This window comes from Pinus tabuliformis, chromosome 7, assembly GCF_031772625.1.
Source record: "Pinus tabuliformis cultivar Carrire ecotype Pingquan chromosome 7, CPIR1, whole genome shotgun sequence".
Classification (NCBI taxonomy): domain Eukaryota; kingdom Viridiplantae; phylum Streptophyta; class Pinopsida; order Pinales; family Pinaceae; genus Pinus; species Pinus tabuliformis.
The window spans coordinates 152,884,722-152,910,710 of NC_142293.1; the positions used below are offsets into that span (position 1 = coordinate 152,884,722).

The following is a 25,989-nucleotide window of genomic DNA, read 5'->3' on the forward strand; positions in this document are numbered from 1 at the left end:
GGACTGCACTTGGCACATCCATCTCTAGATCGAAGTCTGGTGTCCATTTGTTCAAGTATAGACCTCTCGAGTCCATGAAATAGGGTCCATTTCTGAATTTTAAATCTCTGTCTTCCCTTGTTTCAAATAGGAATGTGTAATACCCCCTTCCGCAAAAACGAATAGCTATCTTCCCTTGAGTATTTACATTCCAGTTTCTTTCCACCCATTTTTGGACTGATTTGGGTGAAGGCTAGAGTCCTGTACACTAACCCACGAGCCCACGTTCTGCTAAGGAAATGGCAGCTCTCCTTGGAAGAGTTGGCGGTAGAGAGATCTCAGGAATATCTGCAATTTTCTTCACAAATATATTATTTGATGGCCTGATTCTTGGAGCTCCATTTTTTGATATCAGTGATGCAAATGCTACTTCGTTTTCATCGGTCCCTTGGTGAGAGGAAGAGAGGGAGTTTCCCTCAGAAGAGGGGTGCATGGTTTGGGTAGCCTCAGCAGCAGGAGGCCGCCGAGAGAGGGGACTGCAGATGGCAGCGTATGCTAGTGAAAAAACCGCTTAGGGAAGACATGCGCAGATCGACCAGGGGAGCTTCCTCTGTTGGTTCACGCAAGCTGGGGAGCCTCTGCAACCAACTGTTAGGCAAGAATTTCATTATTTAATTTATTAATAGTTATGTATCAAATTAATGAAAAGTACAATATCTAATTTTTCTTATGAAACATTAGTTATTAGTGGTTCTTATGTGAGTGAATAATTAGTGGTTTCCTCTAGTAGCAGTGGATACCTATCAGTGTTCACATGCCACCAATTATCCATATGGGCTAATTATATTGATAAACATCGATTTATTGAAAAGTGGCAGAATATTTTTTTTTTAATTAGAAACCTCAATCATATAGTTAAATATCAAAGGCCTTTTACATCAGAATTTTCAATATTAATTTAATTAAATCCCAAAATCTTAAATATTTATAATTATCTAATTTATTTACTTTCACATTAAAGTGGCAGAATAATTTTTTTTTTAACCAGAAACCTCAATCATATAGTTAAATATCAAAGGCCTTTTACATCAGAATTTTCAATATTAATTTAATTAAATCCCGAAATCTTAAATATTTATAATTATCTAATTTATTTACTTTCACATTTATTTCATGTAATTATAAAATTAATAAATACTTTTTATCAAATAACAAATCACATGGTCTAAAGAGTCTTGAATAGACAAATGCTATATTAAAACACTTTAATATGAAGTCAGTGATTCAATTCCTCCCCAATTCTAATAATATATTAAAAATAATAACAATGTAATTCCACCAAATTTAAAAAAAATAAAATAACAACTATTCTCATACAATTATAAAATTATCATACTTATCATCACATAACCAATTACACAGATTATAAATGATAATTATTACTCTCACTATCAAAGAACATGGATCACATTAAAATGAAGATACAGATTTGCATGGTTACCTCTCACTATCAAATAACATGGATCCCTTTAAAATGAAGATCCATATTTGCGAAGATCCATATTTGCATGGTTACCGGAGTCAACATGTTTGCTTGCCTGGTCCCGCTGACATATTATTAGGTAGGGTTGTTTTTATGCATGTATATGAACCCACTCACTGTGAAGTAGTCTGTCTCTTGCGCCTCCAACTGTACAATATTGGTAGAAAAATGTTTTTATGAATGTATATGAACCCACTCACTGTGAAGTAGTTTGTCACTTGATATTCCCAATCTCCATCAACTGCTGGCTCTTGATGAGCTAAACGTCCCCAGCTGTGCAATATTAAAAAAACAAAAGCAAGAAAAGTAAAATAATAATGAGGGTTTCAGAAGATATTGGATAAAAAATAAAATAATAATCAGGGTTTACAAAAGATTTTTCGGTGAAGATTACATGAAACACCATTTGTCTAAGCGTTTCGAACCAACCAGTGTAGTTCATCGTCATTCAGAAGATATTGGATAAAAAATAAAAAGAAGAATGAGGGTTTCCTGAAAGAGGGTTTCTTAGTTCATACATATTGGAGTATTTGGAGTATCGAATTCATGTTTTAGAGATATTTTAAAATTAATATATATAATAAAAATATATTTTTGAATTTAAAGATTTATTTTACAGTGCAGTGTATTGTGTAATTTTGTCTGTCTATTATTTAAATTGAAATATAAACTAAAATGAAAATTTTGAAAAATCTAAAAATTAAATAACTATACAAAACATTTAAATAATATCAGTTTATTAAAAAATTATAGGTGAAAAATTAAATCTCACCATTCATCTCAGATCCAATCTCTCTCCACTCATTTTAAATCCATATTTAAAATGGATTTATACTTATACTGATAAGTAACAAAATATCACTATTCAAAAAAACAAAAATATTTGGTGTAATAATTAAACAAACATTCATGTATATAGCTATTTATACTATGGCATAAAACATATCTCGTACTGAAACGTAGTATCATCCTCAGAAAACATGTGGAATGCAGAGCATTCATGTGAAAAAACAGGTACCTATCTTATTTATAAAGGCTGCAGTAATCTCTGATCGTAGGACAGTGGACCATGCATGCAGTATGGGTGGCCGACCTCGTCCATGGCATTAGAGTACCAGATAACCTTGGAGACAGATACAAACAACTAAATGGTCTTTCTCCATGTGTTCTCTGGCCCCAGGTGTCGTGAGTGTCTATCTAGGTCTGTTTTTATATATATATATTTTGCAAAGCAGCATTACTGCTTAAAAATCTACAGGAATGGGTCCACCGTTTGCTGTTGTAAGTATAAGAATACTTAGTAGAAGTACTGTCTAATCATTGAAATTTGGGTGTGGTTGTATCTGTTATGTGGCTTATAACCTTCAATTTCTCCTTCATCCAATCATAAAAAAAAAATGGTTTCGGTAGTTACTGCTCAGTCAGGCCATCTACAGCATTCTCGGTTGTTTCATGATATCTATTCTGTAATTGACCTCCTGCTATTTTGTTATACCTGTTACCTAACAAAGTGAATAAAGGCACAACAGAATATCCAAAGGTTCCAGCATATCCACTTAATTTGTGTCAGCAACTGCTGCAATACATTTTGTCTGGATGTCTGGATTATGAGTGTTATGTCAACCATTTTGAGACCTTACATGATTTATCTAGCTTCTTTATACAATTTGCTGCAACAGAAATTATTAATAAAATGGTTTTGGTAGTTACTGCTCATTCAGGCCAGTTTCTTGATATCTATTCTGTAATTGACCTCCTGCTATTTTGTTATACCTGTTACCTAACAAAGTGAATAAAAGCACAACAGAATATCCAAAGGTTCCAGCATATCCACTTACTTTGTGTCAGCAACTGCTGCAATAGATTTTGTCTGGATGTCTGGATTATATCTTTGGATTATGAGTGTTATGTCAACCATTTTGAGACCTTACATGATTTATCTAGCTTCTTTATACAATGTGCTGCAACAGAAATTATTAATAGGTTTATTGTCGTTGACATTTTACAATACTGTTTCCCTGCCTGATAGCTCTAGGCTTTCACCCTGTTCGAAAGTTGAGTTGAAGAGTGGCCTGGGTGAGTGAGATCACTATGAACAACATTGTATACATAAGAACTGTGGAGAATAAAAATCTATATATTTGTGAGTTCAAAGTCAAAGTTAATGCATTTGTTAAATGCGTTTTAATCCAGAATCACTATATGTATGACACTCTAAAGAATAAAATTACTCTGGGACAGAAATGGCTCTCCCCTAACTGGTTGCAATTTAAAGGATATAAAAACTGTAACAAGGAAGCAAGATATATTTACCAGACCATAGGGAAAAAATTGCTTTTCTTTGTCAGTTGCAACAGAAATACAAAGCACCTGTAAATTATGGGGCAGCAAGATATTGTATTTAGACTCTTATTATATGTGAAATAAATTATTGTCTTTTCCATCCACTCGTTTTATAAAAAATGTTAGTTATAATTATTAATATAATTATAAGCAGATAGTTTCGAGGGTTAGCTTATTCAGTGAGTCTCTATTGTTAAAATATCTCACTGCATAAAATATCTCACTGCTTATTCAGTGAGTCTTTATTGTTAAAATATCTTACTAGAGTCTCTAGTGTTAAAGTATCTCACTGCTTATTCAGTGAGTCTTTATGGTTAAAATATCTCATTAGTGAAAGAGGGCTTTAGTTCAATTATCTTCTACATTCTAAAATTAAGTTCAAATAATCACTTTGTGTATATATGTTTGTCTCTAGTGTTAAAGTATCTCACTAATGAAAAAGGTCTATTTTTCTCTGTATTTTAGAATTAAGTTCAAATAATCACTTTTGTACATATGTCTGATCTCATGAATTCATAAACCACACTTAATATATATGATTAAAATTTTATATATATTTAAATATTTAATAAATATAATTTATATATTAAACCATAAATTGGAAATTTATATATTATTTAAATCATTTTCTAAAAAAATAAAAATATTTAATAAATATAAAATTCTAGTGTCCTAATGATAACCTAAGTCACAAAATTATTTTGAATGAAAAATATAAAAGTCTAATAAATATAAAATTTTATTATTTTAATTTGGCACATTTTTATCTAATTCAGAAAAGGAAATATAAATAATAATCTAAATCACAAAGCTAATTATAAAGTAAAATAATAATAATTAAAATAATATAAATCTCATCAACTTTTAATATATTTTTACTTAATTTTATATATTAAAATTAATTTAAACATTTTTTAATATTATTAATAAAATATATAAAATAGATATAGATATCCTATCTGTTCTGCAATTGAAAGATCTAAACCCATTTATTAAATCTGATTTGATCAGATTCATAAAATCTCGTCCTTCTGAATATACAGATGAGAAAGAACCATTGTAATTGCCGGAAGTAATAAGCCGACTAAAGGCACCAAAATAGAGGGTAGGATAGGGAGTAGGTTAGAGAGTAGGTTAGAGAGTAGGTTAGGGAGTAGGTTAGGAATTATCATAGAACGAGTACCTTACTTAATCAATGAAATGTTTATCCATATATTAAAATTAATTTAAACATTTTTTAATATTATTAATAAAATTATATATATTAAGCATTGAGATATCAATTATGTAAAGATACCAAAAAAAAAAATTGAGTGTAAAATTTGAACATAGAATTTTCTTTTAGAGAGATTTCTACATTAAGATGCATCTATATCGGTTTCTAATGAGATCAATTTCACATATCTACATATAAAAGTATTCTCATTTTTTAATCTTGATTTAATTTTTATGAAATATTCACGGAATATGTTTAGTAGTAGTGAGGATTAAGAAAGAGACAAAATAGTTGAGATTTTTTAAGATTTTATTTCTATGATCGGAGAGGAGGGAGAAAGGATTCATAGATCACTATAGTTGTGTTGACTTGCAATGTTATGGAAATAAGAATGAATGTGAGTAAGAGCTAAGCAATCCAAAAGAAAGTGTTTTTCATCTTCAACCCTCTTAGTATTGCATAGTTAACAGATTCTTTCATCCTAGGGTGTTTTGCTGCTGGGTTTAAGTTCAAAGCTTATGAGAGTTAGTTATTATATTTAAAGTTATAAAGATATTGAATAAAATTATATATATATATATATAGCATAGATCCATCTTAATTCCTAATCTACCAAGCCTTGAGAGAGATCAAATATCTCAAGGTGCAAAAAAAAAAATGAGTGCAAAACGAGGAAAAATTTGCCCTCAAAGAGATTTGATTCCTCTCATAGCTTGATGGATTCTTAGTTAACATGGATTTATGCCATTCTTAATAATATTATTTATATTATATAAATTTCATCTATCTACATATAAAAGTATTCTCATTTTTAATTCTATTAAAATCTTGGTTTAACCTCTATGGAATATTTTTAGTAGTAGTGAGGATAGAGGGCTTAAATATCTCACAAGTAATTATAACCTTTTTGTTTTTAGATTTAATTAAAAAATGTGAAATTTTGATTGTGAGATGAGTCATAGTCTTTTGACATGTGGTTTTGATAAGCCATGATATTGTATTAAAGCCTATTTACAAGTTAATAATATCCATGGTTAAAAGTCTTATTATCTTGTGAGTGTTAAGTTCTTATGTGTTTATTACTTAAATTTAGATATGGCTACAAAATCATTATTTTAAATTATATCCTCAAATGGATCTTAATTTATAGCTACTATTTATACCTTATATATTTAAATGTGATGTGTATTGTTATTTTCTTTAAAAAAATTATTATTATTATTATTATTATGATTATTATTAATTGAGTCAACATTATAACATTTACAGTTTACCGACACTAAAATATCTTTGCATACTAGGATTTATATTACTTTTAGCTTTTTATTATTTTTTATGTAAATGTTTACAAATATTTACACCACTACAACATCGCTCCCATCTTGAGTTGTAGCGGGCCTATTGGTTTTATAATAATTATATTGATAAGTGTGTCTATTTTAGAATAGAACTTTTAAAACTCTAATTTAATAATCAATAATTAATAAGAATCTAGCCTTGAGATTTATTTTAGAAATAGTTATTCACTTTTTGTTTTCAATTTAGTTAAAAAAATGTTATAAAATAATATAATATATATAACCATAAAATGATGAAAACGAAGACCGGGTGATCTTCATTTTCAGTGTTTTTACCGGCCGATCCTGGGACCTGTGGGTTATGGGCCCATGAAGCCTTCCAGGAACTCCTCACAGCCTCAATTTCCCTTATTGGCTAATGAGTCATTCATATTCTTCAGCTGCTGATCAGCTGCGGATTCTTGCTGCCGCTCTTCCTTCAACATCTTGCGCAAGACACATGCCGCATCATCATAATACTATAAGAATTCTTTACAAAGCTCCATCCATTTACGTCACAAACGTAAGATCTTCCTTGGCAACGTAGAAGATCAAATCCACATACCGCTTGACCAAAGCCGATGCAAACTTCTCTTGCCATTTGCTTTTCTGTCGGTGTCAATAGAACTGGATACCTCACCTCTTTCCCATCAGGGCTCCTCATAACAACGCCATCAACAACGGGAGACTTTCTGGCCTCTGCATGAGCATAGTCAGGCCCAACTGTATAAACCTTGACATCTGTTCCCCCAGTGGCATGAATTCTTCATATATGTATGACCCTTCTCTTCGTACTGTTCTAACATCTGGATGAAACTCACTCGAACGATTTCCATCCTTCCGAAATAACTCTTTCATTCCTCCGCCAGCAGAGCTTGGGTAGTAAATCATAACACTGTGATCATCTCCATGAACTGGTTTTTCCACAAAAGGCTTCATAATTCGCTTTCCACATCGTCGGTCGATTGCAATCTCTGTAGCGCTGTCCATGGGGCATTCACACTTCCATTTTCAACAGAAAAGAAAACCAGGAAACGATTCAAACAGAAATACACAAAGACATAAATTCACAAACGCATTTGTATTATGCACAAACTTAAAATTACAGTCTTAAGGCATTTCAGCCTTAATCAAAACTCTCCAGCGACTACATTTTGCTTCCTCTCTCACACAGGCTTTTCGGTTTTTTCCTCTTCTTCTTCACTCAAGAATCGTTCAGTTCTTTATACATACATTCAGTTATAACTAATTTTTTAACTAAATTTAGTTCCTTGAACAGAATTCAGTTGTGGTTGGCCTGGGTGTCTATGTGTTTGTCCACCTGTCCTCTTTCTCTAATTTTCTTTCATTGAGGTGTCCGGATGCTCCTGCATCATAAAATAAGTTATGATTTTGGGTATGTTGGATTGATAAACCATGATATAATAATGGCTTAGGTAACAAAGTCTATTTATAAATTAAGAATCTTCATAATAAAATAAAAGTAAGATAAATCTCCATAATAAAAAATCTTATTAAATATATATATATACTTTTTTAATTAAAATCATAATAAAAAAAATTATTTTTAAAATTTGAATAATATAATTGTTAATATTTATTATAAATTAATATTTAAATTAAAAATTTATTAATTTTATTTATTAAAAATAGTTAAAATAAATACCGAAACACAAAATTACAAAAATATTTATCATCTTGATCCCTAGAGCTTGAGCGCCACTTTAATTCTTCACCGCATGAGAAGAATTTTGATCTCTACGGCATGGACGCACTTGCTTTCTTTGATTCCCAAAAAGGACACTTTAGTACTGTACGTTTTGAATGTTTCCAAATGCTCGATTCCATGGCAGAGGTGGTTACTGACAATGGAGTATCCTCCGGCTCTTTATCATAATTATGGTCCATGATTAAGGGTTTTTTATTGGAATTGTTTTTAATGTGATTTTTTGGAAGTTTTTCTGGTGAGTTTTTTTGGTTTAATTTTTTTAAAATCTGGGATGAATTTATTGAAATCACAAATTTGATGGGTAACCTCTGCACAATAAAGTGCTTTAGGCGTTTTTGAGGGTTCTGAATGCATATATATATAGTCAAAAAAACCAGTTTAAATAACACAAATCAAGATTTCAGCTCAATTTTTTCAGCGAAATTAAGACACTCGAAAGTCCAAAAAGTAATAATAACTCCTTTTCTATTTTTCAAAATTCAGTGAATAGTGTTTGGTAGGTTGTTTTTACCTATTAGGTTTCGGTTAATGAAGAGGAGAGTTAAAAATAATTAACAGATTTATTTTTATTTTTTTAAAGAAAAGTGGTGATATAATTAATTAAATTATAATTTTAGTGGTTTAAAATATAATTTTAAATATATAAATAAATTTAGTCATCAGATAACTTTAAAATATTAATTTTTGCAAATTATATAATTAAAATTTCAAATTTTATTTTATTTTTACAAAATTTTGAATAAATTTATTAAAGAAAACAACAAAAACATTTAATAATTATATTCAACCATTAAAAAGTGGTAAAAAAATTCTGATTAGAAACCTACTTATATGTTAAATGCTAAGTATTATCTAGAAGCTTTCAATCATAGAGGTTGGCACATAAATAGGTCTTAAATGCACAGTGTAATCTTGAAGCCTTAAATCATAGAGTTCGACACATACAGGCAACTGTAAACTAAAATTGACAATTGGCAGAATAACAACAATAAATTTGAGATCCAAATCTTGCATCACTTAGCAATATGTGGATATTATTCTAGCATACCTTAGCCTCACATGATATGCTCTGCTCCTATTTGTCCAATCTGACTCATCCATGACAAAAGTCAACAATATTCTCTATACCTGAAACCTTTTATTTTTTCCATTTGCTTGGAATTTTTGTTTGTAGCCTCATTCACTGAAGACTACATTGTGAAATTGAAAAAGTTTGGGATGGTTGAGGACCCACTGGCACTACTGTTTTCTACCAACTACTAGTATCAATAATAGGATCACGTCTCTGGGAGCATATTACAGGCAAAGATGTTCACTTCCAATGATGGATATTAAGTGTATAGGTTTATTATAGAATTGTCAATACTATTTCCAATTTCCAATTTCGTTGTGAGTCTGATATGTTGAGAGCCCTGTTCTCTGTTATCATTGAGTATGTCTACTCCTAGGTTTACAAATGTTCTGTGAATTGTTAAGATTCAACATCTATAAATCGTTGATTGCATACCTTCCAAGCCCTCATGAAATATAGATGTAGAGTTACCTCTAAACCCTGAGCTTTGTCAGCTCAAAGTCAAGATCATATGAATGATACAGAAGTTCAGTAACAGGTACCAAGATGTTTTCTCAGCATCGTTTTCTGACATTTATAGTATTTTCCTGCCTTGCTTCGCATCAATTGACCTTCTGTGCCAAATTGGGTCCTGCAACCAAGGTTACAAAGCAGCTGTCATTCATAGATTTCGGATCTAATTACAGAGTAAATCATGAAATGAGGCTTCTGGGGAACGCAGGATTCGTCGAAGGCAGAGGAATCATACAGATACCTACTGTGAACTCCCGTCTGTCTAATCTGTCATTCCAGGCAGGAAAAGCACTATATTCATCCCCCATAAGAATGCTGGATCCTGAAACAGGCACTCCAGCGTCCTTCCACACCACGTTCTCCTTCCATATCGATGCTTCTCCTCAGAGTTCGAACTCTGATTCCTCTGATGGCACCAGCGGGCTCGCATTCGTGGTGGTACCAGACGAACTGACCGTTGGTCGCCCTGGAGGATGGTTGGGGATGCTCAATGATGCCTGCGATGAAACTTATAAGGCCTTCGCAGTGGAATTCGATACATTCAAGAACACTGAATTTGGAGATCCTAATGACAACCATGTTGGCATTAATTTAGGAAGCATAGTGTCCAACATAACCCTTGATGCTGCTGATGCAGGGGTGTCCCTCAAAAGTGGCTCCAATGTCCGAGCCTGGATTAAGTACGATGGCTTTAAGCGATGGATAGAGCTAAGTCTTGCTAAAGATGGCGATGATATGCCAAGCAAGCCACTCTACTCTGCAGGGCTCGATCTCTCCAGCTTTCTGAATGAATACATGTTCGTGGGATTCTCTGCATCCACCGGGCATGCAGCACAGATTCACAATATACTGTCGTGGAATCTCTCTGCTGTTAGTAATGCGTTTTTGCTGCTGCCTACAGAAACGACCTGTGAGATTAAGATGTTTAAGACCACCGAAATACCTCAGAGGGAGCCTTCTAGTGCATTTTTGATCTTCATTGCAGTTGCTGCAGTCTTTTTGACAGCTTTAGTATTTGTGCTCTGCAACAAGAAAGCCAAGCACCAGATCAAATCTATGACAAAAAGACTGATGTTGAATAAAAACAGTGTACGCCCCACACCACCCAATAAGCCCAGGCGCTTTTCTATGTCTGAGATATCGTTGGCCACCAGATCTTTTAGCCAGAGTGAAGTTCTGGAGCATGGGGATAAAGGTAACTTCTACCAGGGTGTCTTACAAAACGGTGCACTGGTGGCTATAAAACGGTTTTCCAAGGAGTTTTTGCTAAGTAGCAATGTTGATAAGAATAAGGTGCTGAAGGAAGTTAAGAGAATTTGTAGATTGAGGCACCCTAATCTGGTGCCTTTGAAAGGATGGTGCCATGACACTGGTGAGCTTGTGATGATCTATGAGTATATGCATAATGGTAGTCTCGACAAATGGTTGTTTGGCAGAGGGGTTTTGCCATGGCCTCGAAGATACAAGGTAGTTAAGGATGTTGCAGAGGCAGTAGGATTCTTGCACAGTGGTTGGGAGAAGAGTTTGGTTCATAAGAACATCAAAGTCAGTAATGTCTTGCTTGATATCACATTCAGAGCCAGGCTTGGAGATTTTGGGCTAATTAGTTCTTGCAGCAGTGGTGCTCATCAAGATCATCAAAAGGGATTGGATGGATCAAAAATTGAACGCCATGTTCCCCCTGAAAGCATGCATGTCCTGCAACCTAATGAAAAGATGGATGTCTACCACTTTGGGATTCTGGTGCTTGAGATTGTCGCAGGAAGGAGATCTATAGATCAAGATTTATGCCCAGATGAAGTGGACTTGTTGGAATTGGCTTGGAATCTCCACAAGAAAGACAAGCTGGTGGAAATAGCAGATAAGAGACTGATGAGAAGATACAATCCAGAACAGGTTAAATGCTTGGCAGGAGTGGGACTTTTGAGCACCCATATTGATCCAGGAGCCCGGCCTACAATGGTAGAAATTATTCAGTACATAAATGGAGATGTGCCATTGCCTCCTCTGCCTACTTGTAAACCTGTTGCCTTCTTTTTATATCCAAGTGCCCCTCAGCTCTGTATGAAAAGCTGCTCACCAGCAAGCCTCCAAATGTTGGGTTACAAGACAAGCAAGTAGTTTCCCTTTAGGTAAACTGTAATTTATTTATTTTGGGAGGAAGCTACTTCATTTACTATAAAGAGAACACCATATTCCGGTTGGATTGCAGCTCTCATAGACATTAAAAACTGGTCTCCCTGAGCTTTGAAAAGAGGGTTATGGGCTCATAGCCTGTCTAAGCAGAACTTAGTGATTTCTGTCTGCATTATTGTTTTATGTTCCATTATTAAACCAGACATATGTAATATAATCCAGAATTCTGAGTATCGGTTCTAATTATCCTGGTGTCTTATAAGAACTCCAACAAAAGGAAATGAATTCTCTTATGGATTCAATTCAGATGGTTTCGATTGAGTGTACTCTGTTCCATCTTTTTGTAGCATGGAAAGCTATCTTATCACATATTTAGAGAATAAATCTGATTTGCTTTTATAAGATTCCACTATAATGAATTGTTGCATGTCAAGGATTCAATCGTCAAGGTTTCTATCCAATATATCTTGTTCCGCATTTTCATGTTACAATATGCATTTCCATCCAATGTTCAGCAGCAAGTTGTTCTGATCTGTTGAAATCGCAGTGAACCTAACGAGGTAAGTACCATGTCTCACAGTTTTAATCTTGTTGAATTAACCACTCCTGTAGTGCATCTAAATATGCCATCTATACCTGATCTAGATTGTATGGTTTGTAGAACACTCACTTGCAGAAACTCAGTGAGAAATTTTTTGGAATTTGGGTTTTGTGTTTCGATCTTTAGACGCTGAGTCCCCAAGCTGCCATGCAGGTACTGAAGATAAGAAGTAACATGAAGTTGGGATTGTCTGTTATTTACAATGAATGTTATCAAGAAAACCATGTACTTCGCTCAAAAACCCAACAATGGGCTAAACTCTGAAGGTATCTATTGGCACCCTCATAGGGATTCCCCCCCCATAAAATTCCTACTATTTCAGGGAATCTTAATAAGTCAGTTGGTTTTCAATACAGAATTCAGATTCCCAATCAAACTGCTTTAGGTGACAAAAGGTCTAGTACTCTTAGCTTAATGAAATTGATACTCAGGCACCGAAGTCCGAGGGAAATTGGTTGTCAGTAAAGAAGAAAACCTGAGCGAGCGCACGCTTTAAACAATCCTGGAAAAGTTGAGGCAGTTACTACTTCCTAACATAAAGACAAATATTACTGAATCCCCATATACAAAACGAAAAACTGAAAAATGAAAACCATAAAGCATAATGTGAACACTCTAAATTACGGTGTCGAAATATCAATGCTCAGAATCTTAAAAAATATTAAGAAGGATTTGCATATCATGCTACTTCAAAAAGCATAAGCATTTTGTTTGGTGCAATCCCTTTAGCCAGTAGAAAAGACCATTTTTGTAAGTAGATAAACATCAAGAATACTTAAAACTACTTACTAGATCATATCTTTAAAGGCACATAGATTTATATGATTATTTAATAATATTATATTTGAGTTCATGTAAATCATATAATTGTGAAATTAGGTACATGTAAGTGATATCTTATTATAAATATAACTCTTTTTCCTTGAAAGATAGATGTGACTTTTTTGGCAACGAGATGCATCTTTCAAATTCATAATTTAAGATTGGTTGATTTCAGTGCAGGTATATCTTATGAGTGTGAAATTAGATAAATAAAATGATATTTTATTTTAATTATTAGATTTATTTTAATTTTGGATTTATTAAATATTAAGAAGGATCAGATCTGATTTTTGTGAGATAGAAATTATTTTTAGAGTGAAACAAAAGTTGATCTTCTTTTGATAAGGACTGATAAATCTAAATAAAAAATAATCTAAGTTGGTTTAATTATTAATTATAATTATAATTATTGATTTTATATTTTATATTTTATGCTTTAATTTAATGTAATTTCAATAAGTTAAAATGTTTTATCAATAAATTGGTTCAAAATCATCAATACAATCTGAAATTGCTCTGCCCGTGAAGAAAACTCGGCGAGTAACCGGGCTAGGGCTTCCGAGCTATCGCGCGCCCCTTGGGCCGCCGCGTCTTTGTCTCTGTTCTGTTGCTGCTGCGCGCAGCCATGGAGCCCTCTGGGGGCTCGGATCTGCCTCCCCCCCCGAAGGTTTCTGCCTTCAAAGAAATGATCGCACAATGCAATAAGCGCCCTCCCTCTGTGAGCCAGCAGAAATTTGTGAAGAAGATGGACACCATCCCCTCTGTCGCCCTCCCCGAGGAAGAAACCTGTAAAGCTGCTCTAAACCTGGCTGAGCGCGGCCTCATTGGCCAGTTCACGGGCCTCTGGCCCTCTCCCAAATCGGTGGAGGAGTGGACTCAAAGGAACTGGAAGCCGCTTATCAAAGAGGGAGTTAAAAGCTATTTCGTTGGCAAAGGTTTCTTCGTCTTTGTCTTCGAAAGTGTAGAGGACAGAAGCTTGATTTTCAGGAATGGCCCTTACTTCATGGGGCCGCAAGGACTATAGCTCAATAAATGGTCGCCTGATTTTGATCCAGCTCAGGACGTTCCTACGGCCGTTCCGGTCTGGGTACGCCTCCCCCATCTTCCTCTTCATTGCTGGAATCCTAAGTCCCTCCAGATCATAGGCAACGCCTTAGGCAATTATATCGATCAAGCCCCAAGGAAAGATCAATACTCCTGCGCCCGCATTTGCGTCGAAGTAGACCTAGAGGAGGGCTTACCGGAAGCCATCAATCTCACAGTCATAGGATGGACTCATGTCCAAGAGCTGGACTACGAACAGATCCCATTCAAATAACAATGTAAATTTTGAAACGGGAACTATAAACTCAAAACGGGAACTCTGGCCAAAAAACCCCAAAAAAACATCAAAAACAGTGCTGAAAACGAAAAGTGTGTATACTGGAACGATGTTTTTATTTTTTAGGCATCAATTTTGAACATGTTTTAAAAATGGCAGTGACTACGAAATTTACTATGAAATTTTCATGCAAAATATAGCTTCAAAATGAAAGTGATGATACTGGAACAATGATTTATTTTTTTTACGGTCAATTTTCAAAATTTTTAAAAAATGCTAATAAAACCAAATTTTTATGTGTCAAACAAAGTTGTTTATGAGGGAAAAAACACATTAATGTTTTTGGTAGAATATCATTTTTCTTTCCTATTCCTATTAGAAGTATAAATACTACATATCTTAAAAGCATAGAAGAATCATGAATTCAAACCATTAACTAGATAACTTCTAATAGTTAAAATAATCCCATAGATCACTTATTCACCTTGCACGTTTGATTGAAACCTCTCACTCATTCACAATAAAAAGGTAGGGATTTAAGACCATTTCAATTAAAATTGGAGAGGTTGGCACTATGGATGATTTTTTGAGGAAACAATGTCCTCACATAGCTCTTATCAATCAAACACACATGCACACTCACACTTTGCATATTTATAAAATTGAAGGAGTTTTATAGGTTGTACAAACATTTTTAGCCAAGACTCAAAATTCCATAAATGAACTAGCCCAGGCATTTATTGCATCCCATTTAAGATATCCATTCAAGGAAAGTGCCCAAGTCACAAAGGGGAAGTTAGTAATAAACCTATAAATGTTGTAAAAATCTAAGTAGGGGGGAATTTAGAGGTTGCAATTTTAATAATTCATTATTTTACTATAGACTATAGCTAGGAGGTTGGTACTTATACATTCATGGCTTAGTATCAAGAAGCCTTGAAAGCCCATTGGTGTAGCTATATTTTCCATGCATATTGTACTTTTTTTACTATTATTGAATATTTGTTGTATGTGTGTGCTTTGTGGTATGTATACTACAAGGTTATGGACTATTCTATAAATTATATAATTTCTCTCACAAACTTGTTCTTTCAAATTATGTACTTTCATGTATGAGAACTCATTAGATCTAAATGTTACCTATTCTTCATTTATATTAGCAAATTGAATGCCTATTACTATTGTGGATTACAACTAATTGCTTGCTTTCCTGTGTAGATGTGTGTTTATTGGCTCATTGTTTCCTATTTATTCTCTATCTGACCATTTTAATCATAGTGCTTAGTTAATTTTAGCCTAGAATGAGCACCTCCTATTGTGAGATTATCCATATCTCATAGAATTATTGGAAAAACAGTAATGGTTATAGGGCGAGAATCTAGATGGGTCTCTTATCCCAAATGATGTAAACTCTAATTGGGAACTCATAATGGAGACAACCACTTCACTGTTTCCAATTCATTTACCCCTATTAGCGTGTTCGTAATAGAGGTAGAGAGAACATAAGAGGATGGAAAAATATTGAATTAGAAATACTAGTAGGTGCACTAGGGCTAAAATTTATAGGAAAATATGGACCCTAAATATTGAATGTATGATTGCTAAGGTGGGTGAACATTAGAAAAATTTAGAGGAAAAATTTCACCATTGGGATAAATTTCTATTTAATTTCCCAAAAATGGCTCACCAAATTCCTTTTCTTCCAAAAAGCAATGCACCCAAATTCTATAGGATAAAATTATTTTACTTAATAAACTATCAATATTTTCTAGAATCTATATAGAATCCTCAGAAAGTTCAATATTTGTATGAAAATATCACCATATTTTTATAATGAGTGTTTTAAGAATTAGTATCATTCACCAAGTTTTTCACACTCTTCAACAAAAATAAAACATCTTCTCCTTAAGGATCTAGATAATGAATTAAACATACTATTAGTTAGGAATAATATATAATACCTCTATAATAATTTTATGTTAACCTTGTATTCTTCCATTGAGAAGTTCTCTATTTAGGTATATGGTAAAAAAAGAAATAGAAGGACCAATCATTTTTGTGATAAAGAGTGTAATAATTTTGGAAAAAGCCATTAGGTATGTTTCTAATGAGCACCTAATATACAAAAGGATAAATAGGCACAAAGCCCTAGTTTTAAAAATGGTACTATATACATAGAAATTCAAAAAATATATTGAATCCTCTAAGCTACATCCTAAGAACATTTAGAGGAAAACTCTAACTTGATAAACTAAATAAAAGAATATGATTACTTCTAGAGATTTGAATCCCTGCCTTAAACATATTTATGCATCCTTTAATGCCATGGACAATATTCAAACCCCTTCTATAAATGAAGAGGATTTTTCTTAAGGCATTGAATTTAAGGTTAAGTATCTCACAAAAAAGAAAGCTAATATGACATCAAAGACTACCATCTAGGAATAGTAAAAATTTAAGGTCTTATGCTTTCCATTTACATTCACATTGGTTCTTCACGCTGGCAGCCTCATCCGGGCCGCCCGCGCCCCCACCTGCCGGGCGCGGGCGCGGGCGGCCCGGGTGGGGCTGCACGAGGCAGTTGACATACGACTCTATTTATACATACGACTCTCGTTAACTTTAGTCACCATTTCTGTACCACCGGAATGTCGAAACGTCTGGCCCTCTTCACCCAAATCCCATTGTTGAAGCCCTCTCAGCATTCATCGGCTGCAAATTTTCTGGTCGCAATATCCCACTTACATACACGTCTTTTCGGGCTTCCGTTCACATTTAGTGGAATCTTCTCACAGATATTTCTGAACGTTTCAATCATTAACGCCCAACTCATCCTATATAGGCATTGGCAGCCGAATAAGCCATCTGTGGACAGAGAAATAGGTGGATATATCAGCATCCACAATGGATTCCAACCTGCTCAGATCATGCTCGGCTAAAATTGCAGGTGCCTTTCTCATAACATTCCTTTTCTGCGGCGCCATGGAGTTGGAGGCAGTACAGGCTCAGGACTTTGATTTCTTTTACTTGGTTCAGCAGGTGGACTCCGTAGCATTTGTAATAGAAAAATTGCTCTTTAAAAAGTGATCAATTTGGTATATTTTTGAATCTGGCGTATAGTAATAATAATTGATGTTGGTGTATTGATTTAACAGTGGCCAGGATCGTATTGTAATAGAGCAGCTAGCTGCTTCTATCCAAGCACAGGAAAACCCCCATCGGATTTTTCAATTCATGGTCTGTGGCCAAATTACAACGATGGCCGCTATCCTTCTAATTGCGACTCTACCAATTCCTTCGATTCTTCACAGGTTTACGATAGCGATAGATATCATTATAATTTTAAAGATCCATTTATTTCTACATAATTGATTTTAAATGAGGATAGTGATAGAGTTCCAAGGGATAGTTTAGTTGGTGGAGTTTTTGTTGTTAAATTTTGTTTATGGAGAGTTTACAAGATCAGATCTCATCTAGGCTTTGTTAATTTGGCGACAGGTAAATCCCTTTAAATTGATTTTTGTAAATGCCACTTACTATTAGTGAACTGCCCTCTAACAAAAATTATTGGACAGTGATATGAAAAAATCCTAAATATGTGCAGATCAGTGATATGAAAAAATCCTAAATATGTGCAGATCAGTGATCTGATAAAGGAGATGAACGGGAAATGGCCATCGTTAAGTTGCCCGAGCAGTAACAGTATGACTTTCTGGGAACACGAGTGGGAGAAGCACGGCACTTGCTCTGAGTCTCTTCTCGCCCAACACGATTATTTCGCAGCCGCCTTGCGCCTCAAAGAGAGTGTTGATCTTCTTGGTGCGTTGGAGCGGGCAGGAATTCGTCCAGACGGCGGGGAATACAGTTCGAGTAGCATCCAGGATGCTGTACAAGCGGCCGCAGGATATTCAGCAGGAATTGAATGTAACACAAACGAATCAGGAAACGAGCAGCTGTATCAAATATATTTGTGTGTGGATTCATCTGCTTCTAATTTTATTTCATGCACTGTGTTGCCTTCGAGCAAGTGTTCTTCACAGGTCTTGTTTCCTTCGTTTTAGCATCAGATGCGCACGCATTTGTGGACGAACAGTATGATGCCTAATACTTGTGAGCATTCTCTGGTGGATTTAATAAAAAAATGTTTGCTATGAACTTGGCTTCTGCTTTACAGTTTCATATTAACTCTTTAATTATTTTCCATGAATTTCCCCACAAAATTAGGGCGCCATCGTGCAGGCGCCGCCCGGGGCGTCGGAATCGCCCTGCCTGCCAGGCGCGCCCGGAATCGCCCTGCCTGCCGGGCGCACCCGGAATCGCCCTGCCTGCTGGGCGAGGGCACGGGCGCCCCGGGCGGCGCCTGCACGAGGGCGCCCTCCCTCGTGCAGGCGCCGCCTGGTGCGCCAGCGCCCTCGCCCGGCAGGCAGGGCGATTCCCAGAATCACCCTGCCTGCCGGGTGAGGGCGCGGGCGCCTGCACGAGGGAGGGCGCCCTCGTGCAGGCGCCGCCCGGGGCGCCCGCGCCCTTGCCCGGCAGGCAGGGCGATTCCGGGAATCGCCCTGCCTGCCGGGCGAGGGCGCGAGCACCCAAAGGGATGGGGCGAGCTAGCGGGTGAGGGCGGGCGAGGGCGCCCGAAGGGGTGAGGGGGCCGGGAGGGTTGGAGCGGGTGGGTGAGGGGGTGCGGGGTGGGCGGGTTGGGGGAGAGGTAGGGAGCCCGGGCGGAGGGGGCTTCGGGTGAGGTGAGCGGGTGGGTGAGGGAGCCGGTCTTAGGGGCGGGCGAGGGCGCCCGAAGGGGTGAGAGCGCCGGGAGGGTTGGAGCGGGTGGGTGAGGGTGTACGGGGTGGGTGAGGGGGTGCGGGGTGGCCGAGTTGGGGGAGAGGTAGGGAGCCCAGGCAGAGGGGGGTTCGGGTGAGGTGGGTGGGTGGTTGAGGGCGCCGGGTGGGCGGGCGGGCGAGGGCGCCGGGAGGGTTAGAGCGGGCAGGTGAGGGGGTGCGGGGTGGGCGCGTTGGGGGAGAGGTAGGGAGCCCAGGCGGAGGGGGGTTCGGGTGAGGCGGGCGAGTGGGTGAGGGCGCCGGGCAGGGGGGCGGGTGAGGGCGCCTGAACGGGTGGGTTGGCCGGGCGGGCGGGTGGGCCGTCGGGCGGAGTAGGGAGAGAGTTGGGGTGGGAAGACGGGTGAGGGCGCCCGGGCCAGGGAGGGTTATGGGGGTTGGCCCGGGGCACCCGGGCGGTGAGGCGGGTGAGAGTGCCCGGGCCGCCGATGTGGGGGGGTTGGGATGCTTGGGGGGTGAGTGGGTGAGGGCGCCCGTGCCGTATGGGGGGGGGGGTTGGGGCGACGAGGCAGCCTCACCCGGGCCGCCCACGCCCGCGCCCGGCAGGCGGTAGGGCGATTTCGGGAATCACCCTGCCGCCTACCGGGCGGGGGCGCGGGCGCGGGTGGCCCGGGTGGGCCTGCACGGGGCGGGACCGAGGGAGGGTGAGCGGGGCACGCCCGGGGGGAAGGGGGTTGGGCCAGGGGGCGCTCGGGGAGGGGTAGGGGGGGCGGCTTGGTAGGGTTGGGGCGGGGGGTGGAGAGAGGGTGGGGCGGGGGGCAGAGGGAGGGTGGGTGAAGGGCGCCCCGGCGGGGTGGGGTGGGGGGCGGGCGCCGGGGGGGGGGGGATGCGGTCCGTGGAGGGCGGGGCGGACACCTGGGGGGCGAGGGTCGGAGGGAGGGTGGCGCAGGGAGCGCCCGGGCGGGAGGAGGTGGGGAGGGGCGCCCGGGGTGGGGCGGCCCAGGGGAGTTGGGAGGGCGCCCAGGCAGGGGTTGGGGCGGCAGGTGGGTGAGGGCGCCCGGGCAGGTGTTGGGGCAGCAGGTTGGGCCCGGGAGGTGGGAGGGCGCGCAAGCGGTTTGGGAGGGGGCGCCCGCCCGGGGGTTGGGAGGGTTGGGGTGGTAGAGCGCCCGGGCGGGGTTTGGCTGAGGGCGCGGGGGTTGGGAGGGCGCCCGCTCGGCGGGGGTGGTGGGTGGAGGTGCCATGGCAGGGGCTGGGGTGAAGAGGGAGTTGGGTGGGTTGGGGCGCCCGCCCGGGGTGCAGGGTTGGGTTTGTGGAAGGGTTGGGGCATGGGAGGTGGAAGGGCGCCCGGGCAGGGGGTGCAAGGGATGGGCGCCCGACGGGGCAACGGGGGGGTTGGGGCGCAAGGGAGGGGGGCTACCGGTGGGTGGCTTGAGTGTCCGGGGGAGGGCGCCCCGGAGCGGAGACGCCGGTGGGTTCTGGATTTATTTTCTGGCTCAGGTAAGTTTTATTATATGGAATTGAATTTCAATATGTTATTTTTTTAATTAATATGTCATTGTACTAATTTAGTTCATTATTTCTTTTGTGCTTGATAATTAGGTACAACACTAGCATGTTGCCTTCAAAAAGGAAGAAATTGCATTGCAATTGAAAAATATCCAGTACAGTGCAATTTCATTCAACAAAGATTTAATGCTCTTCAATTTCTTCCAGATGCAATGCAAGAAATTGGGTTGAAGAAAGGGGACTTTAGTGAATCACGTGTGGCAAAAAAGGCAAAGGAACCCCAACCACCATTACATGGAATGTTTGGAAAGACATACATTGGGAGATTCGCAGACATCAAAGACCCATTAGAAGAGGAAAATGAGCAAAAGGAAACAAAAAATATTGTGGAAGAAGACAATGATGAAACTCTAGAGGACGAAGAGTTTGGATTATGTGACATTGTTGTTTAAATTTAAGTTATGCTTGTAAATCAAGCTTTGCAATGTTTTGACTTTGACATTTTATGAGAAGAATAAACACTCAATTAGGGTTGTTATACGTTCAATATTTGTAATATGTGATTTTCGCATTGATTTTTAAGTTAATCATTTTTTTTTTGGAAAAAAAGTGATTATTATTATTTTTTGACATGAAATTCATAAAAAAAACTATTATTTAACCATTTTTAGTTAAAATTATCGTATAAAAATTGTGATTTTGACATGTCAATTCTAGCAAAAAATTATCAAAACGTGTAGTTTTTTAGTTATATTTATGTTAAAAATGGTTATTTTTATGTCCATTGTTAAAAAATATTGTTTTTTAGAAACAATTATTTCATGTGGATTGAAAAATTAATTAAGGATGTATAAATATGTAGAATATCAAAAATTCTAAATATCGACCTTCTAATTTAAAAATGAAAAACAATAAAACCTCACGAAAAAAAAAATTAAAATTAAAATAAAAAACAAGAAAATGTGAAGAAAACGACCACTTCAAAAATTATCAAATTTACAAAATAATTATTTACATTTTATACATTAAAAAATTTAAAGCCAAAAAACAGGGCTTTTAAAAAAAGGGTGTGATGCAGAATACTCACTTTTTTAAATCAGCATGAAAATCATTACCATTCTAAAACGTAATGTACATAAAAAAAATTAAAGTGTCAAAAACTATGCTCTAAAAAAAACATGTGCGTTCTGCATCACCCCTTTTCAAAATCAGGTCACTTTTTTGCTATCTCTACGAAACGGGTAACAGTATCAGTTCCCGTTTCAAAGTTTACATTGTTAAATGCAGACACTGCCATGGCTACGGGCATTTTGCCAAACACTGCAAGAAAAAGGCAGAAGATCTTCCAGAGAACCAAAAAGGAGAGCAGTGGACTCTAGCCCAAAAACCCAATAGGAAGGGCACCGGGAAAGGCCCCCTGAAAGAGGCTCCAAGCAGTTCCAATCACACCCAAGGCAAAAATCCAAATGGCAAAGAAAACAGTCAGAAAACGGCAGCTACAACAAACCAGGAAACCCTGGAACAGCCTGGATCTCCCACCAATATTCAAGATGGAGGGGAAAAGACACTTCCTGAGGCCACCCAAGGAAGCCCTTCAAACCCCTCATATGCAGACGTCACAAGGAAAAATCCTATTGACAGTTCAAGGTCATCGGAGGATGAGACCTTCGAGCAACCCATCAAAAAAGTTGGCAGGAAATCTCGCAGAGAAGAAAGGGAAGAGGAGGCCGAAAGGCTAAAAACTCAAGGAAGCTAACCTACTATTGAGATGTCTATCGGAAGAAATACAAGGACCAGGCCTCCTAAGGGAGGCTCCCTCCACTTCCCAGGTAAATAATGCGTCTCGTCTCTTGGAACTGCAGAGGACTGGGTAATCCCTCGAAAGCTGAAGCGATTAAAGATCTTCTCAAGATGGAGCCCTCAGACATCCTCTTGCTCCAAGAGACAAAGATAGAGGGGAAAGCCCTCTTGGATATCAGTCAAAAGAAATGGAAGAAAAATGTAGGAAAAGCAGTCAGCTCAAGAGGCTCTTCCGGAGGTCTCGCAACTCTCTGGTCAGAGGATCTCTTCCAGCTGAAAAATTCTCAAGAAACTCAACACTGGATCTTCACGGAGTTAATGCACAATCCAAGTAAGTTATCCTTCTCCCTTTTCAATCTTTATGTCCCTGTTTTATACTCAGAAAAAAGAGATTGCTGGACCTCCCTCATAGCCTTCCTTGAGCAACACTCCCCCAAAAATATCATTTTGGCCGGGGACTTAAATATTGTTTTAAAATACAAGGAAAAAAGGGGAGGCACACACAGCAGAGATCCCTTCCTTCCTATGGTCGAAGGACTCATTCAGGATTGGGACCTCACTGATTTCATACCAGCGAAAGGGCTCTTCACTTGGACCAATAACAGGGTGGGAGGGGAACATATCTCTGCTCGACTGGATCGATTCTTGGTTCAGGGTGCTCTGATGACAACCAAGAAGATCATTACCACCAAAATCCTTCCCAAACTCACTTCAGATCATAAGCCCATCCAGCTCTCTCTAGAAGACGAAGAAGATTTGGGCCCCATCCCTTTTCGCTTCAGCCCTCTATGGACAGAAAGAGAAGGTTTTTTTGACACAGTAAAAGCAGCTTGGAGCAAATCCTTCTCAGGGTCCCCCAGCTATGTGTGGGAGCAAAACCTCAAAGCCACAAAGCACGCTCTGAAGGAGTGGATCAAAAAACCTGCTCCAAATCCAACTAGTCTCCGAAAAGAAATTGTGCAGACCCTTGAGGAGCTGCAAACAGATATGGAAAGCAAAGATGTTACTCCAGCACTGCTGGATAAAGAAGTCAAAATCCAATGTTCGACCTTTCAATCCTTTCGGTTAGAGGAGGAGTACTGGAGAATCAAATCTAGAAGTCTGTGGTTGAAGGCGGGTGATAGGAATACCACCTTCTTCCATCGTCAATATCGGGCAAGACTCTGCAGAAATCACATCTCTGAAATAACAACAACAGAAGGGCAGACCTGCAAAGGGTTCAGTCAGATCAAAGAGGCAGCTGTAAATCACTATAGTCAGCTTTTCACTGCTGGAATCCAAGGTAATGAGGAGGACATGGCATACTTCCTTTCCAATATCCCCCCTCTGGTCAGACCTGAAGACAACTTCGAACTCAACAGACCCTTCACGGAAGAAGAAGTCATAAAAGTGATCTGGTCTATGGACTCAGATAAGGCTCCTAGGCCCGATGGTTTTACCATCCATTTCTACAAAATGTGCTGGGACATTATTAAAACAGATCTCCTAAAGATGATCAAAGGATTCAGGAACAAAGCCAAGGTAGGGGGAGGAACCAACTCCACATACCTGGCCCTCATTCCAAAAGATTCAAATCCTGAAACCTTTGCCAGATTCAGGCCAATATCGTTGTGCAACGCCTCTTACAAAATCCTAGCAAAGCTCCTTGTAAACAGGATCAAGCCTCTCCTAAACAGACTTATCACCAGCAATCAAGGCGGTTTCATTGAAGGCAGGCACATCCTGGACAATGTCATTCAAGTCCAAGAGATCATTCATTCAAGCCAGAAACGAAAAGAAAAAGGGATGCTGATCAAACTTGACATGGCCAACGCCTTTGACCGAGTCAACCGGGCCTTCCTTTACAAAGTTCTCCTCGCCTTTGGTTTCTCCCCTCACTTTGTTGCTCTTATCAAAGCCTGCACTGACACCCCTTGGATTGCCCCCCTCGTCAATGGCCGCCCCACCTCCTTTTTCCATGCCCAGAGAGGTCTTAGGCAGGGATGCCCCCTCTCTCCCTTCCTTTACATTTTGATGGCGGACTCTCTCAACAGAAAACTCTCAGCAGAAAAAGCGGCAGGCACTCTCCCAGGCCTTAAACCTTCCATTCACTCTCCTGCCCAGAATCATGCTCTTTTTGCAGACGACTCTCTCCTTCTCGGAGGAGCCTCTCCTAGAATTGCCAAAGCTTTTGATGAAGTCCTAAAAAGTTACTGCAGGGCCACAGGAGCCTCCATAAATGAAAGGAAAAGTGAAGTCTATGGATGGAATATCGATCAACAGGAGCTCACAAACATCTCTGCTCTCCTAGGTTTCAATAGCCAAGCCCAATGGGAGACGATAAAATACCTTGGACTCCCTATCATTAATGGCTGCAATAAGAGAGCTCTGTGGTCTGAAGTCATCAGCAAAATCAAGACAAAGATCACAAGCTGGGGAGGGTATTGGCTCACTTCCGGTGGTAAGGTCATCTTGATCAAGTCTGTTCTCTCAGCATTACCAATTTACCAAGCTGCCTTCCTACTAGCACCAAAGCAGGTGACAGACCACATCTCCAAACTGATTCGTGACTTCCTCTGGCAAGGTGGGAAAGGGAACACCCATAAAATGCATCTTGTGAAATGGGAACAGGTGAAACGCCCTTTTGCAGAAGGAGGTCTGCAAATCAGGGATCCAGCCATGGTTAATCTGGCGTTGGGGGGAAAAATACTCTGGAATTTATATGAGAATCCAAAGCACCCTGTCAGCGAAACTTTGAAAGCAAAGTATGCCCATAAGGTATCGCTTCGAAATCTACAGGCTTCCCAAACAATTAACGCCTCCCAGGTATGGAAACTCTGTAATAAAAGTTTGAATTTCTTCAAAGACAGAGTTTATAAAATCCCGGGCAACTGTAAACATACAAAACTGTGGCATGATCGTATTATGGACAGCGCCCCTCTTTCAGAAAATGAGGAAATTGACGAAATAAGACAATGGTTGGAGCGCGCTGGAATCAACAGTGTTTATGATCTTTCCAAGTGGGACAGTCGTGGCGCATGGATCGGTTGGGATTTCCATGGCATCCCAGGCCGCCTAAACCATCAGATGATTGCGCTCGATGAGTTGCTGGAGGAAGCAGCTCCAGTGAGCAGATGGTCGAAGGACAGATGGGGTTGGGGGCGCTCCGGGACTTATACATCAGCGGCAGCCTTCAACGCTCTCCAACCCACAAAGAACAGCAGCAGAAACCCGGAATTCTGGAAGAAAGTATGGGAGCCCCTCGCTCTACCAAAAGTCAACTTCTTTTTTTGGACGCTGGCTCATAATAAATTGCTAACCGG

At 39.1% G+C, this 25,989-nt stretch overlaps 2 protein-coding genes across 2 annotated transcripts; both read left to right on the forward strand.

The window, feature by feature from the left end:
- The first annotated feature begins 9,350 nt into the window (after positions 1 to 9,350).
- LOC149246316 (L-type lectin-domain containing receptor kinase VIII.1-like) lies at positions 9,351 to 12,101 on the forward strand. Its single transcript, XM_089455662.1, has one exon. The coding sequence runs from the start codon at positions 9,766 to 9,768 to the stop codon at positions 11,851 to 11,853; it is 2,088 nt and encodes a 695-aa protein (XP_089311788.1). The 5' UTR covers positions 9,351 to 9,765; the 3' UTR covers positions 11,854 to 12,101.
- Positions 12,102 to 17,477: 5,376 nt separating this feature from the next.
- On the forward strand, positions 17,478 to 18,767 carry LOC149246317 (ribonuclease 1-like). The gene is made up of 3 exons (XM_089455663.1): positions 17,478 to 17,651; positions 17,768 to 17,923; positions 18,251 to 18,767. The coding sequence occupies exons 1-3, from the start codon at positions 17,517 to 17,519 to the stop codon at positions 18,671 to 18,673; spliced, it is 714 nt and encodes a 237-aa protein (XP_089311789.1). The 5' UTR covers positions 17,478 to 17,516; the 3' UTR covers positions 18,674 to 18,767.
- Positions 18,768 to 25,989: the final 7,222 nt, after the last annotated feature.